General features: G+C 39.6%; 1 protein-coding gene across 1 annotated transcript in view; it reads right to left on the bottom strand.

The window, feature by feature from the left end:
• Nucleotides 1–1,326: 1,326 nt before the first annotated feature.
• Nucleotides 1,327–25,851, bottom strand: part of brinp1 (bone morphogenetic protein/retinoic acid inducible neural-specific 1) — a 222,059-nt gene continuing 197,534 nt past the window's right edge. The window contains exon 8 of the mRNA XM_010901621.5: nt 1,327–3,586. Within this exon, the coding sequence (XP_010899923.2) occupies nt 2,446–3,586 (1,141 nt within the window). The 3' untranslated portion in view covers nt 1,327–2,445. The remainder of the gene's footprint in view (nt 3,587–25,851) is intronic.

Below are 25,851 nucleotides of genomic sequence, written 5' to 3'. Positions count from 1 at the left end.
TTTTCATAAACCAATTTAAGTGTTTCAATTTAAGTGCTACAGCTGTTTAGCAAACTGAAATGTATTGGTAAACATTAACCACATACTGTACCTGGTGTAAAGTGACGCTAAACCCATTATTTATCTGGGCCTTATTACAAGAAAACAAAGCAATGTCCAATGATAATAATTACAACATTGACATCATGTGGTTTAATGTGTCTACTGTCCAGTGTAATTTGAAAGTGAAGTGAAGTGGTAAAGACAAAAATTGGTCTTGTTATTAAATATAGCATTTTAATGAGAAATAGATTACTATATGAAACATTCATTGAAATAAGCTGATATAACGGTTTCAACATAACAGCAAAAATTATTTAGGCAAGGTAGTAGTTGTACCTTCAATGAAGTGTATCCATGGATCATTGCAGTGTTTTTTTTTATGCTGAAAGAGCAAATGTGTGCTTGTTCATGTATGCAGTGGTTAAAACTAACTAATATTTAATATATTTGATCAAAAGAGTCAGACATTGCCATTGTTCTGAGAATCATAATCAATTATTTGGGAATTGAGCATATTTGTAATCTGAGCAAGGGTATAACAACACTATTGTATATTGTGTATATTCTTAGTAATTACTGGAATTCATTTAGTATTTGATGTCATAACTATACCAAAACAAATGTATAATGTACATAGGAAACACTGTCAGCAAACTGAAATATCAATCTCTATGCTGATGCATCATTTTCCCACATGCACAAACCAACCAGGCATTAGCAAGAAAACATGTCCCTTAAGCTTAGAGATAAGGGACAAAATTGATGTTGTTTAATTTGCTAAATTCCTTCTATCTGTCTAGTGTGTTCATTATTTTTATTGTAACTAAACTAAGAGAATTTCCCCTCCTTTAAGTATGTTAAAGGGACAGGTAACAGGCACTTAATAATAACAATTATAATCATCATCGTCATCACCAACATCATAATAGTAATAATAATAATAATAATTGTATAGGTAGTTTGATTTGATATGTTTAATTCTGTAGCTATATACTGTATATAAACCTATAATATCAGTGCTTTCAATAAAGTATGACTAGAAAGATTAAACAACATTGTGTCAGAGGGTTAAATCTGATTTGTATGGTCATGAAAAAGTTCATATCCAAATTATTTGAAACACTTATATAACAGTTTCTAATAATGGGTACACTGTAGTTAATAAAAATCCAATGGCTTTTACAATGTCCTTCCATCTAATCCCTCAGATCTCTCGGCCCACTGTGCTTTCCTCTATTTGAAATGAACTGGAGGGAAATGTCAACAACATAAAATACAAATGGGATTTTTTTTCTTTTTTATTATATGTGGGCTTTCCATGTCTTATGTGTACCTCAAAGAAATGTGAGGCATTATATTGTCTGTTGCAGATGCATGTGGATGATCAATGTTCAAATTTGCTCTTGGTGCCGAAAAGCTTGACACATCAGCAGACACATCAGCAGTGTACGTTTTGCAAAGCTGTACGAAATAGCATTGATTGTTCATTTTCAGACCACAATATTGCACTCAGGCACCAGAAGAAACCACCTCATGAGAAAAAGGGTTAGAATTTCGACCACGAGCGGCAGCGCCCAAAGACAAGTTTCAGCATAGAATGGTTTCACTCACTCTGAAATGACACATTCAAGTAACAAACAGCTATAAGCATCAAGCAAAATAATAGTGTGCACATATATAAACAGCTGGCTTTCGTTATTTGACATGGAAATACTTTGCCATCCCGGTTCTGTGCCTATGCTTTAAGTATAGCAACAAAGTGCCTTAAACCCTACTTCACAAAGATAGGGACGCAGACTTGGGTTTTTTATATTATAAAAAGACTACATTGCCAATGTTTAGAGTACTTGCTTGCTATACTATTTACCCATTATGTATAAATGCCTTCATATTGTATTAAACTGTCTTTTCACATGATTTTAATATTTTGTTTGTTGATAAAGCATATTCACTGAAATAAAAGTATAATATCTGGTCTGCCCTTATGCAACTTTATTATATCTTTAAAAATGTTCTACTCAGTAAAGAATGGCAGTTTCAGATATAACCTTTGTTCCCTTAGAGTAAAATAAAGGCCTCTTCATCACCAAAAGATTTTTCTTTTTCTTTTTCTCTCTTTATGCTCTTTTAGGAAATGATGGACATGCTAGGACAAATATGGTACAGTCTTTTAAAGTGGTTTTCGTTAATCTTCTTTAACCAGCTAAAAGGATTCATCACTGCCTTTTTGAGTGTCTGTTTAACAATTACAATTACAAAGTTGTTAATATTACATCAAAAGGCAGAAAAGAAAGGTCCAAAAATAAACAAAATGTCAAACAAAATGAAAAAGAATATCCCTCCCCAAAAAGTTTTTCATTTCTCCTTGCACTTCTTTTCATTTGTTTGTTTGTTTACTGTATCTCAGCAGAGTTTAGTAGTCAGGTGATCTGACTGTTTCAGTATTTCTATATTGTACATGTCCAAGGCGTGGTTGATCCGGATCATCTCACTGTTGTTCAGCTTGAGCCTGTGCTTTAGCATACAGGAAAATAGGTCCAGCTGGGGTTTTCCAGGTGCCACTGGGGGGGCCAATCGGTTAATCCGCTCCCTAATATCGAGCAGCAGTAGCATGACGGATGAAGACGAGTAAAACTGGGTCCCCTGGGTGTACGACTGGTTCACTTGCTGCACAGCACTCCGGAGCAGGTCTGCATTGAAGCGTAGACTGTAACCAAACACCTGGATATCAGAGATCTTTATGTAGATCTGGCGCTTGTTCGGGTCAGATAGGTCCACGGGACCCTGGCCTGTGTCATTGCGCAGCCCGGTTGGCACCTTGGTGCGGCTTCGTAGGTAGATGTGCACTGTCTCAAAGAAGGTCTTCCATCGGTTGCCTAGCAGCAGGGTCCAATTAAAGCACTGAGAGTTGCCCAGCCTTGTCTTCTCCCAACGTGGATAGCTGTGCTCGCCGAAGGGCATGCTCCAGCCTTCAGAATGGCTGCCACTGAATGGGTTCACGTAAACAAAGAACATAGGGTCAATGCTGCTGTTTCGCATCTGGCAGATCTTCATGGAGAGCCCGATGATCATATGCAGGTAGTCCATTCGATTCTTGTTGCTCTTTAGAGTCAGGGACATGCGCTTTCGCCACCGTGGGTCGAAGAAAGTCTCCAGGCGGATTTCATTACTTATGAAGGTGGTGTGGATGTAGAGCCTCGAGTCCATCTTCTGGAGCAAGTACTTGAGCTCCAGGTCCTGGAAGTCCAGGTCGGTCTCAAAGCTGATGAACTGCTCACTACGCTCCGAATCCACATTTTGGGGCTCACAGCGGCCTCTGTACAGCTTGTAGCCCTTGTTGCAGGAGCCACACTGTGAGATGTTGGCCAAGCTACACATGGCACAGCTGTTGTTGCCCCCGATGATACATGGGATGGGTCGCTGACATAAGGTGACACCGGTATGGCACACACACGTCCTCTGGCTTTCCAGGAATGTCCCCCAGAAACCATTCTCATTGCAATAGAGGAAGGACTGGACCCTGTTCAGCCATTGCATCACCGACCTGGAGGATGAACGAAAAGAGAAAGAAAGAGAAGAAAATGTGTCAGAGAGCAAGTAGTAATATAAAAAATGTGAAGGCTAAACAGAGGGAAAATAAGGTTTAGCGAAAACAAACAGTGTAAAACTATGACCACTTTCACGGAGGGGGAGGAGGGGGTAATGAATTCCTAAAAGGCGGAGTTCCCCGGTATGGGAGCATTATTTCCTATGAAAATCATGCATATATTTCCCCTCAGGCTTCTCTTCCTGTCATCTTGACAGTACTGAAACTTTTCCTGTGAGATGAGGATAGATCAAATACTGACTTGTAGGAGAGGATTGAAAGGATAAGCTCAAGGTTAGCCTGACATGCTAATGAAACAGCCTGGTAACGATGATGGATGGCCTACTGATCCACAAGCCAGGGAGCCCCAAGCCATCCCAAAATTAGCCGTGGTTAGGGCCAGGAAAGTGGACAGCGGAGACACTCTTTACACCCAAGCTGCTTTTGCTCCTTTGTGATGTGAAATCGATTGAAGGATATGTCAATGGCACTTTGGGGAATATTTAATTACATTTTTATAATAATATTATTAGCAAATAAATACTTACAATTTAGTTGGTATTTACTATTGATTCCAAACAAATTTAGTTTGAAAAAATATAATTTAATGGTCCATTAAATTATATTTAATGTGAAGATTGATTACGGTAAACTAAACGGTCACCTAAAGATATTTTATAAAATATGTGATTTTTTTAAAAATGTAAATGTATTTTATTTACAAGTATTAAAATGTATAAATGTATATGCATTTATAAGCAAAAACTGAATTATAGCAACAAATCAAAAGATAATTCCTGAAAAATGCACATACAGTGGATATAAAAGGTCTACACACCCCTTAAAATGCCAGGTTCTTGTGATGTAAAAGAATGAGACAAAGAAAAATCATGTCAGAACATTTTCCCCCTTTAATGTGACCTATAAGGGGAACAATTCAATTGAAAAACAAACTGAAATCTTTGAGGGGGAAAAATAAAAAACTCACAATAACCTTCCTTAAACTAATACTTTGTTGAAGCACCTTATGATTTTATTACAGCGCTGAGTCTTTTTGGGTAGGAGTGTATTAGCATGGCACATCTTGACGTGGCAATATTTGCCCACTTTTCTTTGCAAAAGCACTCCAAATCTGTCAGATTGTGAGGACATCTCCTGTGCACAGCCCTCTTCAGATCACCCAACAGATGTTTAATTGGATTCAGGTCTGGGCTCTGGCTGGGCCATTCCAAAATGTTCATCTTCTTCTGGAGAAGCAATGCTTTTGTGGATTTGGATGTGTGCTTTGGGTCGTTGTCGTGCTGAAAGGTGAACTTCCTCTTCATCTTTCTAACGGACACCTGAAGGTTTTGTGCCAAATTGCCTGGTATTTGGAACTGTTCATAATTTCCTCCACCCTGACTAAGGCCCCAGTTCCAGCTGAAGAAAAACAGCCCCAAAGCATGATGCTGCCACCACCATGCTTCACTGTGTTGTTTTTGCACCAAACATACCTTTTGGATTTATGGCCAAAAACTTCATCCTTGGTGTCATCAGACACATTTTCCCATGTGCTTTTGGGGGACTTTTGGTTTTGTAAACTTAATCCGGGCTTCAATGTTTTTCTTTGTAAGAAAAGGCTTCCGTCTTGCCACCCTACCCCATAGCCCATTCATGTGAAGAATACTGGAGATTGTTGTCACACGTAGCACACAGCCAGTACTTGTCAGAAATTCCCACAGTTCCTTTAATGTTGCTGTAGGCCCCTTGGAAGCCTTTTGGAAGTTTTCTTCTCATCTTTTCATCAATTTTGGAGGGACGTCTAGTTCTTGGTAATGTCTCTGTTGTGCCATATTTTCTCCACTTGACGATGACTGTCTTCACTGAGTTCCATGGTATATCTAATGCTTTGGAAATTATTTTGTACCCTTCTCCTGACTGATATATTTCAACATTGAGATCCCTCTGATGCATTGGAAGCTCTCCTACTAGAACAGCTGAACTTTATTTGTGATTAATCAGTCACTTTAAATGATGGCAGGTGTATAATGACTTCTATTTAACATGAGTTTGAATGTCATTGGTTAATTCTACTCAGGTTATTGTAAGGTTTTTATTTTTCATTTGTTCAGTTTGTTTTTCAATTAAATTGTTCACATTACAGGTCACATTAAAAGTGGAAAACATTCTGACATTATCTTTGTCAAACCTGGTATTTTAACAGGGGTGTGTAGACTTTTTATATCCACTGTAGATATATTTGAGATTGTGAACACATAGAACACTACACTGATTCATATTTACACATATAACATAATGTCACCAATATATGTAAAGAAAAGTAATGAATATTAACAAATTGTTGTTTTATAGGAATATGGGTTTCATCAACTTTGACACTAAAGACATGATTCATCAGTCACATAATTACTTCTTAGCTAACAGGTGCAACTTGGCTGTGAACAAACTCCACGCACACAAGTAGGCCACCAGATTAATGATGCTGAGGTTCATTAATACGCAACTCAGGATTTCACACTTAAAAACACAACTGATGCAATTAACAATTTTTCAATGACATCAGTGTGTTTTCCCTTTAGGTGCTCATGGGTCATGCTCCTGTGCGATGTGAGTTAACATCACACATTTTGCAGCAATGTTTTCTTTTACTTCTTAAATGCAACGGTTTCCCATACTGTAGACAACTTCAGTCATGCACAACTGTCCACCAGTAAAGCCACTGCCAACTTTTCCTTTTTGATAATGATTTGATTTTGAAATTAGTTATTTCTTATTATTCACATGATCAATTAGTTTTGTATTGTATTATCTCATTTTAGGCATTCCATTTGTAAGTCTAACTGTGTAAGGTAGGCTGATTGCAATCCAAAAACCTTTCAGTACAGTACATACATGTAGCTTTAAGTGAAGTGAAGTTTGCTAAGGAGTCATGGTAAGGGGACGGTGATCAGGCGTAAACACAACCGACTCGGACCCTCATGCTTGCAAGTTCGAATCACAAGAGATCTGACCCTGTATCCGCAACACAGTTTTTGTTGTCTAACCATACCTGTAAGCTAGTCCTAACCTAAAACACAGTGGAGTATTAGCAGTTCTTCCCTCAGCATGTACTGTCATTTGGGAGTTGGTCAACAACACTGACTCACTCTCCATAAATAAATTATATATGTAAACGAGGACAAGTAATTGACAATCTATATTATTATATATAGGTGCACGCTCATATTTAGGAGACTGTGTTGGGTTGAGAAATGTATTTTTTCTCTTTTTGATTCAAATTCAAAGATGTGGGCTTAAAGGGTACATGGGCTTAATAGGGTCAACTACACTAAACTGGCAATAAAATGGAGGAGGTACTTTTAATGTGGTCTTCAATAAGTAAATAAAAATAGAATTAAGAGGAATTTTGTAAAAGAACTAAGACATGGCTGAATACCAAGTAACACTGACCCTATAATGCACTTTGAGAAATTAATTATTTTGTTCACAGCCATATTCCCCATCCTATTATCTACACAGTACCAAAAGACAAAGCCAAGGGCCATTCTGTTGGTATGGAAAATTGTCTTGTGCTCTGCACAGGTAAATGTAAACCGATTCTGAGAATTCAATTGCCGGGCAGCTTGTTTCAGGTCACACCAATAAGGAGCATCTTACCGTAATTCCCGTTTATAAGCTGCACCATTCATTTTATAGCTTTGTATGTAGGCAAACCCAAGTATTAACTACACCCATATATAAACAGAATTTTTGAGTCGCACACACAATAAGGGACATTATTTAAGCAAAACTAAAGTATAGCAATATGATATGATGTCAAGGAACTATCATGCCACTGAAAACTGTTTTAACAGACATATAGCTCTCTGTCAATTCACAATGGTCAATTCACAATGTCTAATGCATGTAATGTGCAATGTTGAGAGAGCCGTGAAAATGTCTTTCATCGTATCTATTTTGGCACATATTTCAGCATTACTGACGTAGAGCGGAGGTCTATTTATCATTAGTCCGTTGTTTAAACCTCACAGAAAATAACGAAATTCATTGAATTACATGCTAATGTAATCAAGGGTTGTTCTAAATACAGCAACAACAAAAAATACATTTAGCAGGCTGATACAGGCCTGGCGCCAGGATGAAGTAACTGAGGGGGCAGTTTAAAATGGAGAGCGGGCAAATCTTTTTTTTGCTATTTTGCTATAGGGTATTTATAACCCTTTGACGCATACGATCACAACAGTGTGATCAGGCTAGGTCCCTACGTCTGACACAAACATTTATGATATTAGCGACTAGAACATCTTACCATATCCTGGGAGAGCTGACAACAGTTCAAAATTTGCATAAAAAATGTACACGTTTGTGGGCGCTGCTGTTGTTTATCAACCAAAGATAAAGACATTGTGATAAGATGAGTAACTCCGGGTGATTTACATTTGCTCGTCTTCCAGAAAGATTTTCCATACTGGGAAAACTGTGATTTGTCCCTTCCCAATACACCACTGTAAACATAACTATGTAATTTAAATAATATTTATAACACGCAATGAAAGCTCTTATTATATTATAGCGCGTTTTTAAGTTTCAAAAGATGGCGACCGCCGCCCATTGCCTCACAATGGTTCGGTCCAGTCCTCAGCTGTGGCACATCATGTATGGAGTTAGATATCTGCCAAAAAAATGCATACGCAAAAAAAAAGGAATCGTACGCATGAAATTAGATCTGTGAACGTACAAACACCCTGTTACGATGACAGACAAATGTTTTTTGCTTGTACGAATCTAGTTTTACAATTCTAAAATTCATCCTCCCAAAAAAACCTAACTGAAACCTTCCGGGATGAGTGCTAACGTAACAAGCAGACGCAGTGGAAATCAGGGAAACTGGAAATAGGTATCCTGTAAGAGTTCAATGTAAATGTCTCTTCTTCATGCATGCATAGTGAATGCTGATTTTCATGTGCATAACTGCTCTTTGTGCATAGGTTTCACTTGTAACAAAAATCACTCAAACGTACAGAAATACACACTTGTTGTGGTCCCAAATACTCAAACAGCATTGCTTTGAGGGTCTTAATTTTTCCCTCTGGGTTGTTGCTATGAAATGAGAATATGTTAAAATACTGAATAACTAAAAGGAAATGTTAAGCAATTACTACAGAAGTTACAGGCCACATACAGCCATCATCAATAGTATGGACCGAACACATCAATTAAATAGCACATGCCAGACAAATATTTAAATAATTTAATATTTACATTATATTTTGCAGCTCAGAAGGATATTCTATGCAATGGTATACTGTGTCCTTGTCATTTTCACACAAGTATTTTTACCTTCAGCCTAAATCCTTGATAGCCTACTGGTGCAATGTTGTTAAGCAGCATTAAAAAACAGCTACAGTGGGGAGAACAAATATTTGATACACTGCCGATTTTGCAGGTTTTCCTACTTTCAAAGCATGTAGAGGTCTGTAATTTTTATTATAGGTACACTTCAGCTGTGAGAGACGGAATCTAAAACAAAAATCCAGAAAATCACATTGTATGATTTTTAAGTAATTCATTTGCATTTTATTGCATGACATAAGTATTTGATCACCTACCAACCAGTAAGAATTCCGGCTCTCACAGACCTGTTAGTTTTTCTTAAAGAAGCCCTCCTGTTCTCCACTCATTACCTGTATTAACTGCACCTGTTTTAACTCGTTACCTGTATAAAAGACACCTGTCTGCACAATCAATCAAACAGACACCAACCTCTCCACAATGGCCAAGACCAGAGAGCTGTGTAAGGATATCAGGGATAAAATTGTAGACCGGCACAAGGCTGGGATGGGCTACAGGACAATGGGCAAGCAGCTTGGTGAGAAGGCAACAACTGTTGGCGCAATTATTAGAAAATGGAAGAAGTCAATCTCCCTCGGTCTGGTGCTCCATGCAAGATCTCACCTCCTGGGGCATCAATGATCATGAGGAAGGTGAGGGATCAGCCCAGAACTACACGGCAGGACCTGGTCAATGACCTGAAGAGAGCTGGGACCACAGTCTCAAAGAAAAACATTAGTAACACACTACGCCGTTATGGATTAAAATCTGCAGCGCACACGGGTTGTTGCTGGCATAAATTAGGAAGATACGCCCTGCCCGAGGAGGTAGTGTGCACGCTTGGTTCGGCTCAGCGACAGCTCGCCAGAGATTGAGCGATTTGCAAGTTGAGCCAGCGGACTGTGCACGTGAATTAAAGATGTTTTCAAAACGTTGTAATGCCAATTGTATCATATTTGCCTCACAAGTTTGCCTCATGCCCCCTGAGACATTTACGTTGTCACTCAATCAACTGTGAAGGTTTGTAAATTCCAGGAATCAAAGATAGTTTTTTCAACCCCATTTCCAAAATAGTTGGGACGCTGCGTAAAATATAAATAACTACAGAATGCTATGATGTGCAAATCACTGAAACCCAATATTTAATTGAAATAGTACTAAGACAACATATCAACTGAGAACTGAGACATTTTATTGTTTCTTGAAAAATATATTCCCACTTTCAATTTGATGCCAGCAACACATTTCTAAGTTGGGACACAGGCAACAAAAGACTGGAAAAGTTGTGAAAATACAAAAAAATACAACCTAGTGGAATATCACACAACTAATTGGGTCAATTGGCAACAGATCAGTAACATCACTGGGTATTAATGGGTTTATCAGAAATGAGGACCACTTTGTGAAATACTGCAGGGGAAAATAGTGCAGGAATTTAAGAACAAGGTTTCTCAACATAAAATTGCAAAGAGTTTTTAATATCATTAAAAGATTCAGAAAATCTGGAGAAATCTCAGTATGCAAGGGACAAGGCTGGTTCAAACCATCTGGCTTGTTATCAGCGCAAAGTTCAAAAGCCAGCATCTATGATGGTATGGGGGTGCATTTGTACACATGGCATGGGGGACGCACATCTTTGAAGGCACCATTAATGCTGAAGAATACATAGAGGTTTTGGAGCAACATATGCTGCCATCCATACAACATATTTTTCAGGGAAGGCCTTGCTTATTTCAGCAAGACAATGCCAAACAACATTCTGCACATATCACAACAGCATGGCTCTGTAGTAAAAGAGCCCAGTTGCTAAGCTGGCCTGCCTGCAGTCCAGACGTGTCACCCAGTGAAAACATTTGGCACATTATGAAATTAAAAATACGACAAAGTAGACCCTGAACTGTTGAGCAGCTGAAACCCTATATCAAGCAACAATGGGAATACATTTCACTTTCAAAACTATAGCAATTGTTCTCCTCAGTTCACAAATGCTTAGAGTTTTGTAAAAAGAACAGCTGATGTAACAAAGTGGTGAACATGCCCCATCACAAATCTTTAGAAACATGTTGCTGGCATCAACAATTTTTCCAAAACAAGAAAATTTCTCAGTTCCAACATTTGATATGTTGTCTTTGTATTATTTTCAATTAAAGACAACGATAAATGATTTGCACATCATTGCATTCTGTTTTTATTTGCATTTTATGCAATGTCCCAACTTTTTTGGAAATGGGGTTATATTTCAATGAACTGATTTCCTTAAATGAACTGTAATTACGTAAAATCCTTGACATGTTTGAATGTTGCATTCCAATTTTTCTCCAGTATTGAATTCAGTGAAATGTATTTTTTATGCTTGTCATTCTCAGATCAACAGAAAGTAATGATGCAAGTAGACAAACAGATTTTTTTGGAGATAATTTACTGCTTCTACCACAAACATACCTGAAACAAACAATTCCTGTTTCTTGGAGAATTAGTGAACAACTTCTAAAGAGTCTGTTACAAATGTGTAATTAAGTAAGATGGTTAGCTTAGCTGCTGCCTGAGACTTATATGTCATTTTAAAACCATCCTGAAACTCCTGGCTTGTTTGCAAACATACCACAAACCAGCAATACCTGATTCTTGGAGAATGACTCACATATTCACAAAATTCAAAAAATCAGGTGGTTAGCTTATGTGCCAGTAGTGACTTCAATTAATGTAATGTGTATTTTAGTCTGGTAGATGATGAAGAAGCTAACATTAACAGAGCATGACCTGACCAGGAGCCCAAAAATGGCAACAATTAAAGTTATTATAATAACTTTGCTCTACAGAGAGTAGGCTACTACTGAGACAGAGTGCTCAGTTGTGAGGCCCTTTATCTATGTAAGTTATTACTCCAGATGACATTGGCCATATGTTGGCCATAATTATGAGCTCAAGTAGGAGACTTAAGCTCATAATTACAAAAAGGGATTTGCAACATACAAAAATAAAGATACCCTAATAGAAATTACTTAAGTAAAAGAAAGCCCAAGTGAAATTATATTTAAATCATCTAAATTCTCTTTAGTTTAAATAATATACATATTAAAAGTAAAATATTTTAATGCCTTATGAAGCAAACAAGACAGCAGTCATTCTCCAACAATCAGACATATTTTACAAGAAAGCATTTAAAAGTATGATAGTATAAAAGTACTACTAAAAGTATGACAGATACCAAAACTATTCTTCAGTTCAATGTGTTTTTACTAAGTTACGTTACACAACTGTGTAGGTGGGTGGTATGACTCTTTCTGTACGTTACTTTCACTCAACAAGCAGTCAGAACTGAAGGTAGACTGCCACATCCAGTCACTCTTCTATCTTGGAGTGTTTACAGTCCTAGTGTACAGAATACATATTAGGAACTCCGTAGCTACTCCTCAGTCTTTTCCCCTACCCTAGTCAAGAATCACCACTTCACCTCACTTCTCACCCCTCCTCAAGTATCACTACTTCTCACTCATCAATCAATCAAACAATCAAATGTATTTATAAAGCCCTTTTTACAACAGCAGTTGTCACAAAGTGCTTTTACAGAAACACCTGGCCTTAAACCCCAAGGAGCAAACAACAGTAGTGTTGAATTTCAGTGGCTAGGAAAAACTCCCTAAGAAGGCCGAATATTATAAAGAAACCTAGAGAGGACCCAGGCTCAGAGGGGTGACCAGTCCTCTTCTGGCTGTGCCGGGTGAGATATTAAGAGTCCAATTGGAATAATTAATAAATGCATGTAGGCTAAATCCAGAGTCTATTTAAATTTAGACTAGGTCAGAAGTATGACCAGACAAGGACAGGGACAGCAATGGGCCCCCCAAACCAGGCACCCCGCAGGTGTGTACCAGGACCTTATGTCCTCCTAAAGTTTCAATCTCTCGGGAGGAGACTGGGAAAATTCGGAAAATGCATTCCTCATATCAACAACGATTTATAGTGGAGAAGGAGACCTTAGTGGGGAAGGAGAACTGACCCAATCCCCCAGCACAATAGTATAGCAGCGTAAGTCCTTGGAACTGAGACGGGGCTGTCCGGCGATACTGTGGCCCTACCCGGGGGAGGGCCCAACAGGGAGGAAATCAATCCAACCACATTGCCAGACATCACCCAAAGGGACACCCACCAACCGCAACCACCCTGAATGAGGGCCGAGTATTGCCAGCAGAGTACAGCCCAATTGGACAAGTGTGCAACAGAGACACAACAACAAGCCAGTGACTCTTCCCCCGAAAGGCATTGGAGGGAGGGCATCCCAGTGCCGACGAGAGCCCACCTGGCAAGACAGCAAGGGTGGACAGTATCAAGCCTTCTGGTCAACTTCACACCCCCAGGTCGGGCTACACCTAATCATAAACCGTGCTGTAGGGATTAGTTTTTAGTAGACACTTGAAAGTTTTTCACTGAGTTTGCATTTCTAACCTTAATTGACAGATAATTCCACAGTAGTGGCGCTATATGAGAAAAGGCCCTGACTCCGGCTGTTTGTTTAGAAATTCTAGGTACAATTAAAAGGCCTCATCTTGCGATCATAGGTTATGTGTAGGTATGTATGGCTGGATCATTTCAGCAGGGTAAGTAGGAGCAAGTCCATGTATTGATTTATAGGTTAACAGTAAAACCTTAAAATCAGCCCTAACCCTAACAGGTAGCCAGTGTAAGGACGCTAGTACAAGAGTAATCTGTTCAAATTTTTTTGTTCTAGATAGGATTCTAGCAGCCGTGTGCAGCACTAATTGAAGTTTATTTATTGATTTGTCAGGGTAACCAGAGAGAAGAGCATTGCAGTAATCTAGTCTAGAAGTAATGAAAATGTTTCAAAGATGACAATAAGCAACTCTTGAGAAATATTTTATATGTTCATCAAAGGAGAGGTGAGGGTCAAGGGTAACGGCAAGGTTTCTTACAGTTTTTTGGGATACGACCATTCAGCCGTCGAGGTTCTACTAACAACGCTCTTTGTTTCTTGGGTCCTAAAACGAGTTTAAGAGCAAGAAATTCTCTGTCATCCACTTCCTAATATCTGAAACGCATGCTTCCAAAGTAGCTAATTTTGGGGCTTCTCCATGCTTCATTGAAATATATAACTGTGGGTCATCAGCATAACAGTGAAAATGTACATTGTGATTTCAGATTACATCGCCCAGAGGCAGCATATGTAGTGAGGACATTAATGGGCCCAGAACCTAGCCTTGAGGAACACCAAAGCATACCTTTGACTTGTCAGAGGATATGCCATCCACACTAACAAACTGATATCTTTCAAATAAATAAGATTTAAACCAGGCTAGAACATGTCCACATAGCCCAATATGGGTTTCCAGTCTCTCTAAGAGAAGGGAATGATCAATAGTGTCAAAAGCAGCACTAAGATCAAGAAGCAACAGGACGGATGCGAAACCTTTGTGAGGCCATTAGAAGGTAATTTGCTACCTTCACGAGTGCAGTCTCAGTACTGTGATGGGATCTGAAACCGGACTGGAGCATTTCATAAATGTTATTTGTCTTCGGGAAGGCATTCAGTTGTTGGGAAACACATTTTTCTACGATTTTTGAGAGGAACGGGAGGTTCGATATTGGCCTATAATTGTTTAATATGTCGGGCTCCAGATTAGATTTGTTTAGAAGAGGCTTAATTTCCACAATTTTTAGTGAGTTTGGTACACATCCGGAGGAAAGGGAGCAATTTATTATGTTCAACATTGGCTGACCTAGCACAGGAAATAGCTCCTTAAGTAATTTTGTTGGAATCGGGTCTTGCTGACAGTTTAGAACTCATTACAAATTTACTGAATGTGTCGAGCGATACAGTATAAAAAAATTCAAGTGTCCCCATTGACACCTGGTCAGGGAGGTTCAGGACATTCTCAGGACAACTGAGATTTTGAGGACCATAACTATTTAAGTAGGAGTCAGTTATTTGTTTTCTAATGGTGATGATCTTTTCATCAAAGTAGTTAATGTATTCATTACAACTAAAGTGGAGACCCAATTCACTTGTTGAGCTTTGCTTTTTTGTTAACTTTGCAAAGAGATCAAAGAGATATTTTGGATTGTTTTTGTTCACATCAATCAGGTTGGAGACATAAGCTGAACGAGCAGATGTGAGTGATTTTCGGTATTGTACTGTACTGTCTATCCAGGCTAGTCTGAATACTTCCAACTTGATGGAGAGCCACTTTTGCTCAGATTTTCTGGAGGCTTGCTTAAGTGTTCTAGTATTGTCTTTGTACCAGGGAGCAAGTTTCTTGTTGCGTATTTCTTTTGTTTTTAGTGGTGCAACCGTCTCTAATGTATTTCGCAGTGTTGAGTTCAGATCCTCGATTTGATCATTTACAGATTTACAGCGAACTTGTAAGAATATCAAGGAATTTATAGTACAGCTTTTGAAACTCATTGTTTGCGGAGCAAGTAGATTTCTTGTTTTAACGGTAAATGTAATAAGACAGTGATCTGATAATCCAGGATTTTGGGGGGAAATTATTAGATCTACAATATCTATTTCTCGTGACAGGACTAAATCTAAGGTGTGATTGTGGCAATGTGTTGGACCTGATACATGTTGGATAAAACTCATTGAGACAATTATGGCTTCAAAGGCTTTACGAAGAGGATCATTGGACTTTTCCATATGAACATTTTGTTAGCACTACCTTGGAAGTGGCAATGAGTCACAGTGGCAATAGGTAAAGCTGTACTAACTACTCTGCTATGCTATCGACAGACTCCACTATGCTAGCAGGCTGGCTAACAGCCTGCGGCCTGACCTGCACCCTATCTCATGGTGAGCCTATAGGAGTGAGACTCCTGTCAATGTTCCTAGATAAAAGAAAAGCAACACTCCAGCTAGGATGGAGTCCGTCGCTCCTCAGCAGATCAGGCATGCCCCTATTTCTGGGAGAGTCCCAAAAAGTGAGCCAGTTATCTACAAACTCTACCTCATGTGACGGGCAGAACTCAGTTTTCAGCTAGTGATTGAGTCTGATGTAGAGCCCGTCACTACCCCTAGCTGGGAGGGGGCCAGAGACAATTACTCTATGCCGACACATCGTTCTAGCTAGTTTACACGCTGATGCGATGTTCTGCTTCGTAACCTCTGACTGTTTCATCCTAACGTTGTTGGTGCCAACGTGAATAACAATATCTCTGTACTCTCTATACTTGCCAGTTTTAGACTTCGTTAGCACCAGCCCCAGATTTACGACTATGTCGGTGGCTCTGCCCCCCGGTAAACAATGTACGATCACCGGCTAATTCTTTAGTCTGATACTGCGGGTAATGGAATCGCTGATGACTAAAGTTTTTTGTTTTTCAAGGCCACCGGTAGAACATGCCTGCCGATCATTCCCCTCCAAAGATGGCTCAGGCCTTGACTCCGACTCTAGTGGGGAAAACCTGTTGAAAGTCTCAGTTGGATTTAGCAACGATTCAGGTTTAACTGGTTGACGGCATTTCTTCCCAGCTGCAGGAGCTGTGCCGGGGGGCTAACAAGACTATTGTTTCTTCCTGGTGGCACAGACGCAGTTTTTTCTAGTTCTACACAAACATAATCCTTGCCTGACATTTGCTTCAGAAGCCGAGCCTCTAACTCTGCTATCTTTACCTGAAGACGATAGTTCTCCTCTGTGTTGTAGCTACAATAATTACAGTGATAAGGCATTTTAATGATACTTAGCGTTGGGTGTTCAGGGGTGAGTAGTTCTGTTAATTATGTCCAAAAAGAGTCCCGGTGTAGTAAAGTTGGGTAAGAGGTCAACAGATGAAAAATATGGCATTGGTAAACTCTTAAAGTAGAATTTGACCAATTAGTTTATATAGAATAAATTCGAAAAAAGTTTGGAAGGTAGCCAGGTAGGTAACAGCAGGCAGCGTACAGCACGTCAACAATGCCACAATGCAATTGGTCAGCTGATTCACACCAACAGTATGCCTGAAATTAGGCATCACCCCTCCCTTAGTAAAGTGTCATCCCTCTTCATCAGACAGGTTGCAACCCTGGACTTTTCAAATGTCACCCCTAATTCTCATGTCTTCCCTATTAAGGTATCAATCCGGTAGCACTCAATTGTCACCCCTCTCCGCAACACTTCCTTGGTTAAGTATCTACAGACCCGTTGCACTGACCTCTGTGGTTATGAAGTCATTTGAGCACCTTGTGCCGTCCCACTTCAAGACCGTCTCCGACCCTCTTACTAGACCAACTGCAATTTGCCTACAGAGGTCTGTGGACGATATGGTCAACATAGCTCTTCACTTCATCCTCTAGCATCTGGACTCACCTGGAACCTATGTTAGAATCCTGTTTGTGGACTTCAGTTCCGGATTCAACACCATAATTCCCGCTTTGCTCCAACACAAGCTATCCCAACTGGGAGTGCTGGAATCCACATGCAGGTGGATCACAGCCTTCCTGTCCAGAAGGCATCACGTGAGGCTGGGGAAGCACTTGTTTGATCCCCTGACCATCAGCACTTGCTCCCCTCAAGCATGCGTCTTGTCCCCCCACTCTTCTCCCTGTACACCAACAGCTGCATGAGCTGTCACCACTCTGTCGAGCTCCTGAAGTTTGCGGATGACACCATCCTCATTGGGCTTATTTCTGATGGACGACGAGTCCGCCTACAGGTGGGAGATTGACCATCTGGTGTCCTAGTGTAGTCAGAACAACTTGGAGCTCAATGCCCTAAAGACAGTAGAGTTGACAGTGGACTTCAGGAGAAACCCAGCTGCACTTCCCCCCCATCACCCTGGGTGGCTCCCCAGTCAACTCTCTGAAGTCCTTTCATTTTCTAGGCACACCAACGCCCAGGACCTCTAGTGGGAGCTGAGCAGCTCAGCAGAAGATGTACTTCCTGTGGCAGCTGAAAGTTAAACCTACCAAAGACTATGATGGAGCACCTCTACACTGCCATCATAGAGTCCATCCTGACCTCCTCCATCACAGTCTGGTACGCTGCAGCCACTGATAAGGACAAGGGCAGGCTGCAGCACATCATTCGCTCAGCAGAGAGGGTGATTGGCTGGCACCTGCCATCTCTACCAGCCCTATGGAGGCACGCGGCAAAGATTGGGGCTGGTCCTCCAATTGACTATTCAGAACTCTCCCCTCTGGCAGAAGGCTCAGGTCGATCAGGACCAAAACCTCTCGCCACAACAACAGTTTCTTTCCTACAGCAGTAGGTTTCATTAACATGTCCCCAGAGACAAACTGACTATAGCACGCTCCCCACATTCACACACAACCCTCAACTGGACAAATCTACAACCCCCCCCCCCCCCCCAGATACACCCAAACTTTTTCATAATTTATTAATGCTCAGTCTACTGTTTTATTCTCAGATCTCTATTCTTATTTGTTTTTATTAATTTTGTACAAAATTGCTGCACTAGCGGACCAGAACAAATCTGTTTCAGTAACATAATCATACATAAGGAGGTTTCTGCTTACTTAGAAAGAACAATATAAACTTCATTAATAATATTACTGGTTGGTAATGTTATGTTTTTCTGAGTGCAAGAATGTGCAACAAAACGTAGCTAGCCAGATATTGTAATTGTGTGATTCTCAATATTAGCTCATGTTGGCTATGTAGCAAGATAGTACAGTAGCTAGCTATTCCAGTAGATATTAGCTACATTAGCCAGTGCACTCAGAATATTTTTGTTAACTTTACCTGCCAAATGTCAGGTAAAGTGTACTGTATGTAGTGCAACTGTGATTCTCACTGTGCCCAGATGATAGGGCAAGCACTGCTTCATATATGATTTCATAAAACAACATGACATAACAGTAGCTGTAAAATATATGTAATTAATAGTGATCTTTAAAGGCGGTTGTCATTGAGGATATCAGGGGATCCAGGTCTGAGTGATGGTAGTCTTTTTGGGGCATGACACTAGATCCTGGAGAACAGAAGAGACAGGAAACACAAATGTTAAAATTAAAAACTGTGGGTCACTTAATATCATAGCAGAATAGGATTGGCCTGGTTTAGTCAAAACTCCTCTTACCACGTCAAGGTAATGGGAAGAAGAAGAGAAGTTTATATAATGTTTTTATAAAACAATATACAACCCTGTTTCCAAAATAGTTGGGACCCTGTAAAAGGAAAATAAAAACAGAATGCAAAGATAAGCAAATCATTTAAACCCTATATTCAACAGAAAATAGTATTAAGACAACATATTAAATGGTTTTTTTTGTGAAAAATCCAGGCCCATTTTAAATTTGTGGCCAGCAACATCTTTCAAAAACATTGGGACAGGGGCATGTTTACCACTTTGTTGCATCAGCTGCGCAACATTTGGCGGACTCTTTTTTTGTATTTTTCATATCATAATGCACCAAATGTTTTCACTGGGTGAAAAGGTCAGTTTAGCACCCAGACTCTTTTACTACGGAAGCCATGCTGTTGTAATACGTGCAGAATGTGGTTTTGCATTGTATGTCTGAAATTAGCAAGGCCTTCCCTTGACAAAGACAATCTGGATTGCAGCATATGTTGCTCCAAAACCTGTTTATATTGTTCAGCATTAATGGTACCTTCACCAAATTTCTCCATGCCATGTGTACTAATACACCCCCATTCCATCACGGATGCTAGATTTTGAACTGTGCACTGATGAAGAAAGATGGTCTCACTCCTTTTTAGTCTGGAGGACGCGGGGTCCGTGACTCCCAAAAATTATTACAAATGTCGATTTGTCAGATCACAGAACAGTTTTCCACTTCGCCTCAGTCCATCTTAAATGAGGCCCGGAGAAGGCGGCGGCGGTTCTGGATCTTGTTTATACACTCACCTAAAGGATTATTAGGAACACCTGTTCAATTTCTCATTAATGCAATTATCTAACCAACCAATCACATGGCAGTTGTTTCAATGCATTTAGGGGTGTGGTCCTGGTCAAGACAATCTCCTGAACTCCAAACTGAATGTCAGAATGGGAAAGAAAGGTGATTTAAGCAATTTTTGTTGCCCAATTGCCTTGTTGTTGGTGCCAGATGGGCCGGTCTGAGTATTTCACAATCTGCTCAGTTACTGGGATTTTCACGCACAACCATTGCTAGGGTTTACAAAGAATGGTGTGAAAAGGGAAAAACATCCAGTATGCGGCAGTCCTGTGGGCGAAAATGCCTTGTTGATGCTAGAGGTCAGAGGAGAATGGGCCGACTGATTCAACCTGATAGAAGAGCAAGTTTGACTGAAATAACCACTCGTTACAACCGAGGTATGCAGCAAAGCATTTGTGAAGCCACAACACGCACAACCTTGAGGCGGATGGGCTACAACAGCAGAAGACCCCACCGGGTACCACTCATCTCCACTACCAATTGGAAAAAGAGGCTACAATTTGCACGAGCTCACCAAAATTGGGCAGTTGAAGACTGGAAGAATGTTGCCTGGTCAGATGAGTCTCGATTTCTGTTAAGACATTCAGATGGTAGAGTCAGAATTTGGCCTAAACTGAATGAGAACATGGATCCATCATGCCTTGTTACCGCTGTGCAGGCTGGTGGTGGTGGTGTAATGGTGTGGGGGATGTTTTCTTGGCACACTTTAGGCCCCTTAGTGCCAATTGGGCATCGTTTAAATGCCACGGCCTACCTGAGCATTGTTTTGACCATGTCCATCCCTTTATGACCACCATGTACCCATCCTCTGATGGCTACTTCCAGCAGGATAATGCACCATGTCACAAAGCTTGAATCATTTCAAATTGGTTTCTTGAACATGACAATGAGTTCACTGTACTGAAATGGCCCCCACAGTCACCAGATCTCAACCCAATAGAGCATCTTTGGGATGTGGTGGAACGGGAGCTTCGTGCCATGGATGTGCATCCCACAAATCTCCATCAAATGCAAGATGCTATCCTAACAATATGGGCCAACATTTCTAAAGAATGCTTTCAGCACCTAGTTGAATCAATGCGGGCGAAAGGGGGTCAAACACAGTATTAGTATGGTGTTCCTAATAATCCTTTAGGTGAGTGTATATTGTATCTTCTTTGCATGGTAGAGTTTTAACTTGCATTTCTGGATGCAGCAATGTACTGTGTTCACATACAATGGTTTTCGGAAGTGTTCCAGAGCACATATAGTGATTTCCATTACAGAATTGTGTCTGTTTTTAATTCAGTGTCGCCTGAGGGCCCGAAGTTCATGGCCATCCAGTATTGATTTTTGGCCTTGTCCCTTACATACAAGGATTCTCTGAATCTTTTAATTATATTATGTACCATAGAGGATGAGATCCACAAACTCTGTAATTTTACGTTTTAGAAATATTCTAAAATGTTTGCACAATTTGCTTGTGCAGTCTTTAACAGAGTGGTGAACGCCTCCCCATCTTCACTTCTGACAGACATATCCTACCTGGAATGATCTTTTAATACACAATCATATTACTGACCTGTTGCCAATTGACCTAATTAGTTGTGTGATATGCCATCAGGTTTAGTCTTTTGTTGCCTGTGGCCGGCTTTTTTGAAATGTGTTGCTGGCATCAAATTCAAAGTGGTCTTATATTTTTCAAGAAACAATAACATTTCTCAGTTTCAACATTTTATATGTTGTCTTGGTATTATTTTCTATTGAATAAATGGTTTAAATGATTTGCACATTCTATTCTGTTTTCATTTGAATATAACGCAGCATCCCAACTTTTTTGGAAAACGAAGTTATAATATATTTAGACCCTCGACCACCTAGCAATTTCTGAAGGTTATTGTTCAAATAAGGACATCAGTCAATAAATCTACTAGGCCTTACTCTATTGATTTTACATGACTGGAAATACAAATATGCAATATGGATCAGAATACCATTAAGTATTAGGTGTGACCACCAATTGTCTCATGTAGGGCGATACATCTGCTTCAGGGGCTTGTTTACATTATGAGAGAACATATATCTAGATAGATATATCTTCGTTTGCATAATAATTCCTATAGTGTTGGAAATTACAACAGCATGTCGAGACGTTGGAATGTGTCCGACAATCGCGGAAAAATGTTGTGATATGTAGGTGCACGGTGCAGAACAAGATACAGTTCTGACACAGTTCTTTTCATGCTTACAAAACTTCGGGTGGCTGTATCGAAAATGTGCTGTAATGTATACAAGCCCATAGATTTAATCAGGCTGATTTTTGTAATGTCACAATATTCAAAGGCTGTGAGAAGTTACTTGGTATTGCCAGCAAATAGAACAAGCAGCTATATAATTATCTCTTGGACACTTCTGATATGTTTTGAGTGGTTATTACCTGTCCAACTGAACAGTGAATAAATATTAAATTCACAGTATAATCTTCCCACCTTCTCTCACAAACAATTGTCAGAAGTACGTTATGCTGATCACTTCTGTGTAGAATGTGGACACATTGGGCAGCCTGGACATGGGACAAGATGTCTTCATGTATGGTTCCTTTCTTTTGCAGATTGCAAACATCTAAAAATCAGAGTCTCCTTTCTGCTGCTGGATAGGCAGCCCCCACACAATCCTGGAAAAAGAAAGAAGGGATTTTGTGAACGCAACTCCAGCCTGGCTAATAAGAACAGATGGGACTATAATTGCCTTAGGTTACATACACCTACCCATTTCAGTGATTGGTTCAACTTGCATGTCTAGCTAGATCCTTATATATGACATGTAACTAAAAAGCTAGCTAACTTCAATTGTTGAACCATAAACCATGATTTAACAGTATACTAGCTAGAAAATGTCAGCCACAGCTATCTTGCTAAAGTGAATTACTTACCCAGATGCACTGCGTTCCTACAAATGTTGGGTCTCCTGGCATGTGCAGAGGTGGCTTTAATGAACTTTGCTTTGGTGGGAAGATAAAAGAAAATCTCCTCGAAATATGCCATTAAAAAACAAATTAACAGAAAGCTAGGAACATATTTTAATGTTTAACAAGTAAACCAAAATTTCAAACATTGTTTAAGACAAACAGCTTGACTCAATAAGTGTTAACCATGCAGTCAAAATTTTGCCTTAAACCCTAACATTTTGTACTTACAGCAGAAAATACAGTAAACTACTTTTGTACTTGCCTCGTTAATTTATATAAAGTGTTCAACAGAAGCTCTCACCAGTGTAAATGAAACCCCATACTTTTGCTTAAGAAACCGGTCACGAGCAAAAAGATCTGCCATAGTTCCAAGGGGAATGCAAATGGCTTAAATGGGTAAGGCTAATGTACTGTAACTGTTAAATTAAAATGAATTTCTGTCACATTCATCCTTTGAACAGACCCTCACAACTGAGAGACCTGTCCTGCTGTTGAGTATTTTGTATGAGAGAAATTAACCACAATCTTCAGTTTAAGAGAGAACATGCCTCTCCAACGTTTGCTGTACCTCAAAGTGAACTATGTGTAATGATTAATGTAGCATTGGATATATATGTTTCATGGATTAAGGACAACATGTCTTGAATAACTGTTGCATGTACATTTCTGTGAACTGCATTGTGACTTCAGATTTTACAGATGTTAGATGAAGTGGGTGTTTTGACCAATGTAAATTTGGGGTATATTTGATATGTTGTGTGGCATATGAGCAAAAATGTAAGCAGTAACATGAATGTACACCATTTGGTCACGCTGCAAATGTTTGTAAACATTACATTTTGGTGGAATGTAAACTTCTGCAATACGGGGAATCACCCTCTAGTCCCCTGAGTGCCATTAGAATGAAGGAAGACAAAGAAGGGATTTTTCAGGGATGTCAAGCAGGTGACATGTTGAGGAAGTGCACATTTCTAAAGGACCCAGACAAAGCGGTAGATGCCGATCCTGAAATACTAATTTCGAAGAAAGTGGACTTTGGTGTGTTCACTGTGGAGGTGATCAATTGAACCAAATAGGACAAATAAAACATCTAAATAAAATTGACAAAATACTGGATGCAGAACATAGATTTTTTTACCAACCAGGATTTTACAGCCTACAGAGAATACTGAATGAAAAGAGATAAAAGAATGAGATATAAGTACAGCATGTCTTTGTTTTATTTATTTATTTTTGTTTATGGTTTGGAATATATATATATATATATTTAAGTACATGATTAAGGTGTGTCCAGATTAAAAGTTTTGCAGGAGGAAATTTACAGAACCAGATTTTATTGGAGAATGTTCATGATGAATACCATGATTACTAAAATCTTGGAATGTTTCCAGCACAGAGAAAGTTGGTTTCAGTCTGTCTAGCCTGAATTCTACAGCATATTAGTACATGTACATAGTACATGGAATTGCATAGCACCTTTGAGTGTCACACTTTTCCCCTATTCCTCACAGCATCTGTGGAGCAAGCCTAGCTAGTGGGTGCCCACTGCAAAACCATGATAGAGCTGGCACCAATAGCAGTGATATCCTTCAGAGGGCACACTTGTGGAAAATGAACCAGCGCTGCCAAATGGCAGTAGCTTTATGGGGCTTTAAAATAAACTGATCGTAATGTATGTTCTTACAATCTGCATGCACAATCTGTGTGCGTGTGTTTATTTTGGTTGACATGAAGAAAACTGTCATTTATCAGGGTTAACATTGTGTCCACCCATCCTTCATTTCTTTAGAGACTCCTCCTGTTCTGTGAGGTAAAAGTAAACATTCAGAGTTGTTTTGAATTCATATAATTTGAATTATTATATCAATCATAGTAATTTAATAAAATCTAAATATTGGAATTGTGTATTACCAGAAAGTGTACCTTTGTTTCTGGTGATATGTTACACTACCGGTGTTGTTTGTACAGTTTCTCAGGCGCAAACCACTCCTATACCTACCTACCTAGTAAGTTCTGCACAGGACCAGTGAGGGACACCCAATGCTTTCTGAAAGGGTGTCTGTTTACTTAGATTGAGAGAAATGTTCAGAGACAAGACTGTAGACATAGCTTATGCTGTACATGCCAAATTCAATTTCTAAAAGGAGCTATCCACTTACATTATTTTCTTTGGAAGATGTGATTTTGCTCAATTTCAGCTAAGGGGGTATATACACTGATGAGCCAAAACATTATGACCAATCACAAATTAAGCAAATAATGTTGATTGTCTCCTAACAAAGGTACATAAGGTAAAGGTCTGGGTATATTAGATGGTAAGAAAATGTCATGATTCTCATAGGTAACATTTTGGATGCAGGAGAAAACTCGCATCATGAGCGTTTTGGGTGCAGGAGATATGGGCAAGTGAAAAGACCTGAGCTTTGACAAGGGCCAAAATTGCAAGATGTCTGGATCAGAGCATCACTGAACCAGCAGGACTTGTTAGGTTCTCCCGGTCAGCAGGGGTGAGTACCTACTAAATAGGGACAAATGGACCCATGATTGCCCTTGTCCACCATCGAAAGCATCTACAATGGCCACGTGAGTGTCGGAACTGGACCGATGAGTCCTGTTTTCTTATACATAACGTGGGAGGTCATGTACGTACAGTTAGGCCTGGAAATATTTGGACACTGACGCAACTTTGAATTTTGGCTCTGTACGTTACCACAAAAGATTTGAAATGAAACAACCGAGATGCAACGGAAGTGCAGACCTCCAACTTTAATTCAAGGGGTTGAACAAAAATATTGTATGAAATGTTTAGGAATTGCAACCATTTACATACACAGTCCCCTTATTTCAAGGGCTCAAATGTAATTGGACAAATTAACACAATCTTGAATAAAATGTAATTTTTTAATACTTAAAGTCTGGAACGCAAGGACATCACCAAACGCTGGGTTTCCTCCTTTGTGATGCTTTGCCAGGCCTTTACAGCAGCTGTCTTCAGTTGTTGTCTGGTCATGGGTCTTTTGCCTAAAGTTTTGTCTTTAGCAAGTGAAATGCATGCTCAATCGGGTTGAG

This window comes from Esox lucius, chromosome 14 (genome assembly GCF_011004845.1).
Source record: "Esox lucius isolate fEsoLuc1 chromosome 14, fEsoLuc1.pri, whole genome shotgun sequence".
Taxonomy (NCBI): domain Eukaryota; kingdom Metazoa; phylum Chordata; class Actinopteri; order Esociformes; family Esocidae; genus Esox; species Esox lucius.
The sequence above is the reverse complement of the archived record's forward strand: the minus strand, read 5'-3'. Positions and strand labels throughout refer to the sequence as shown.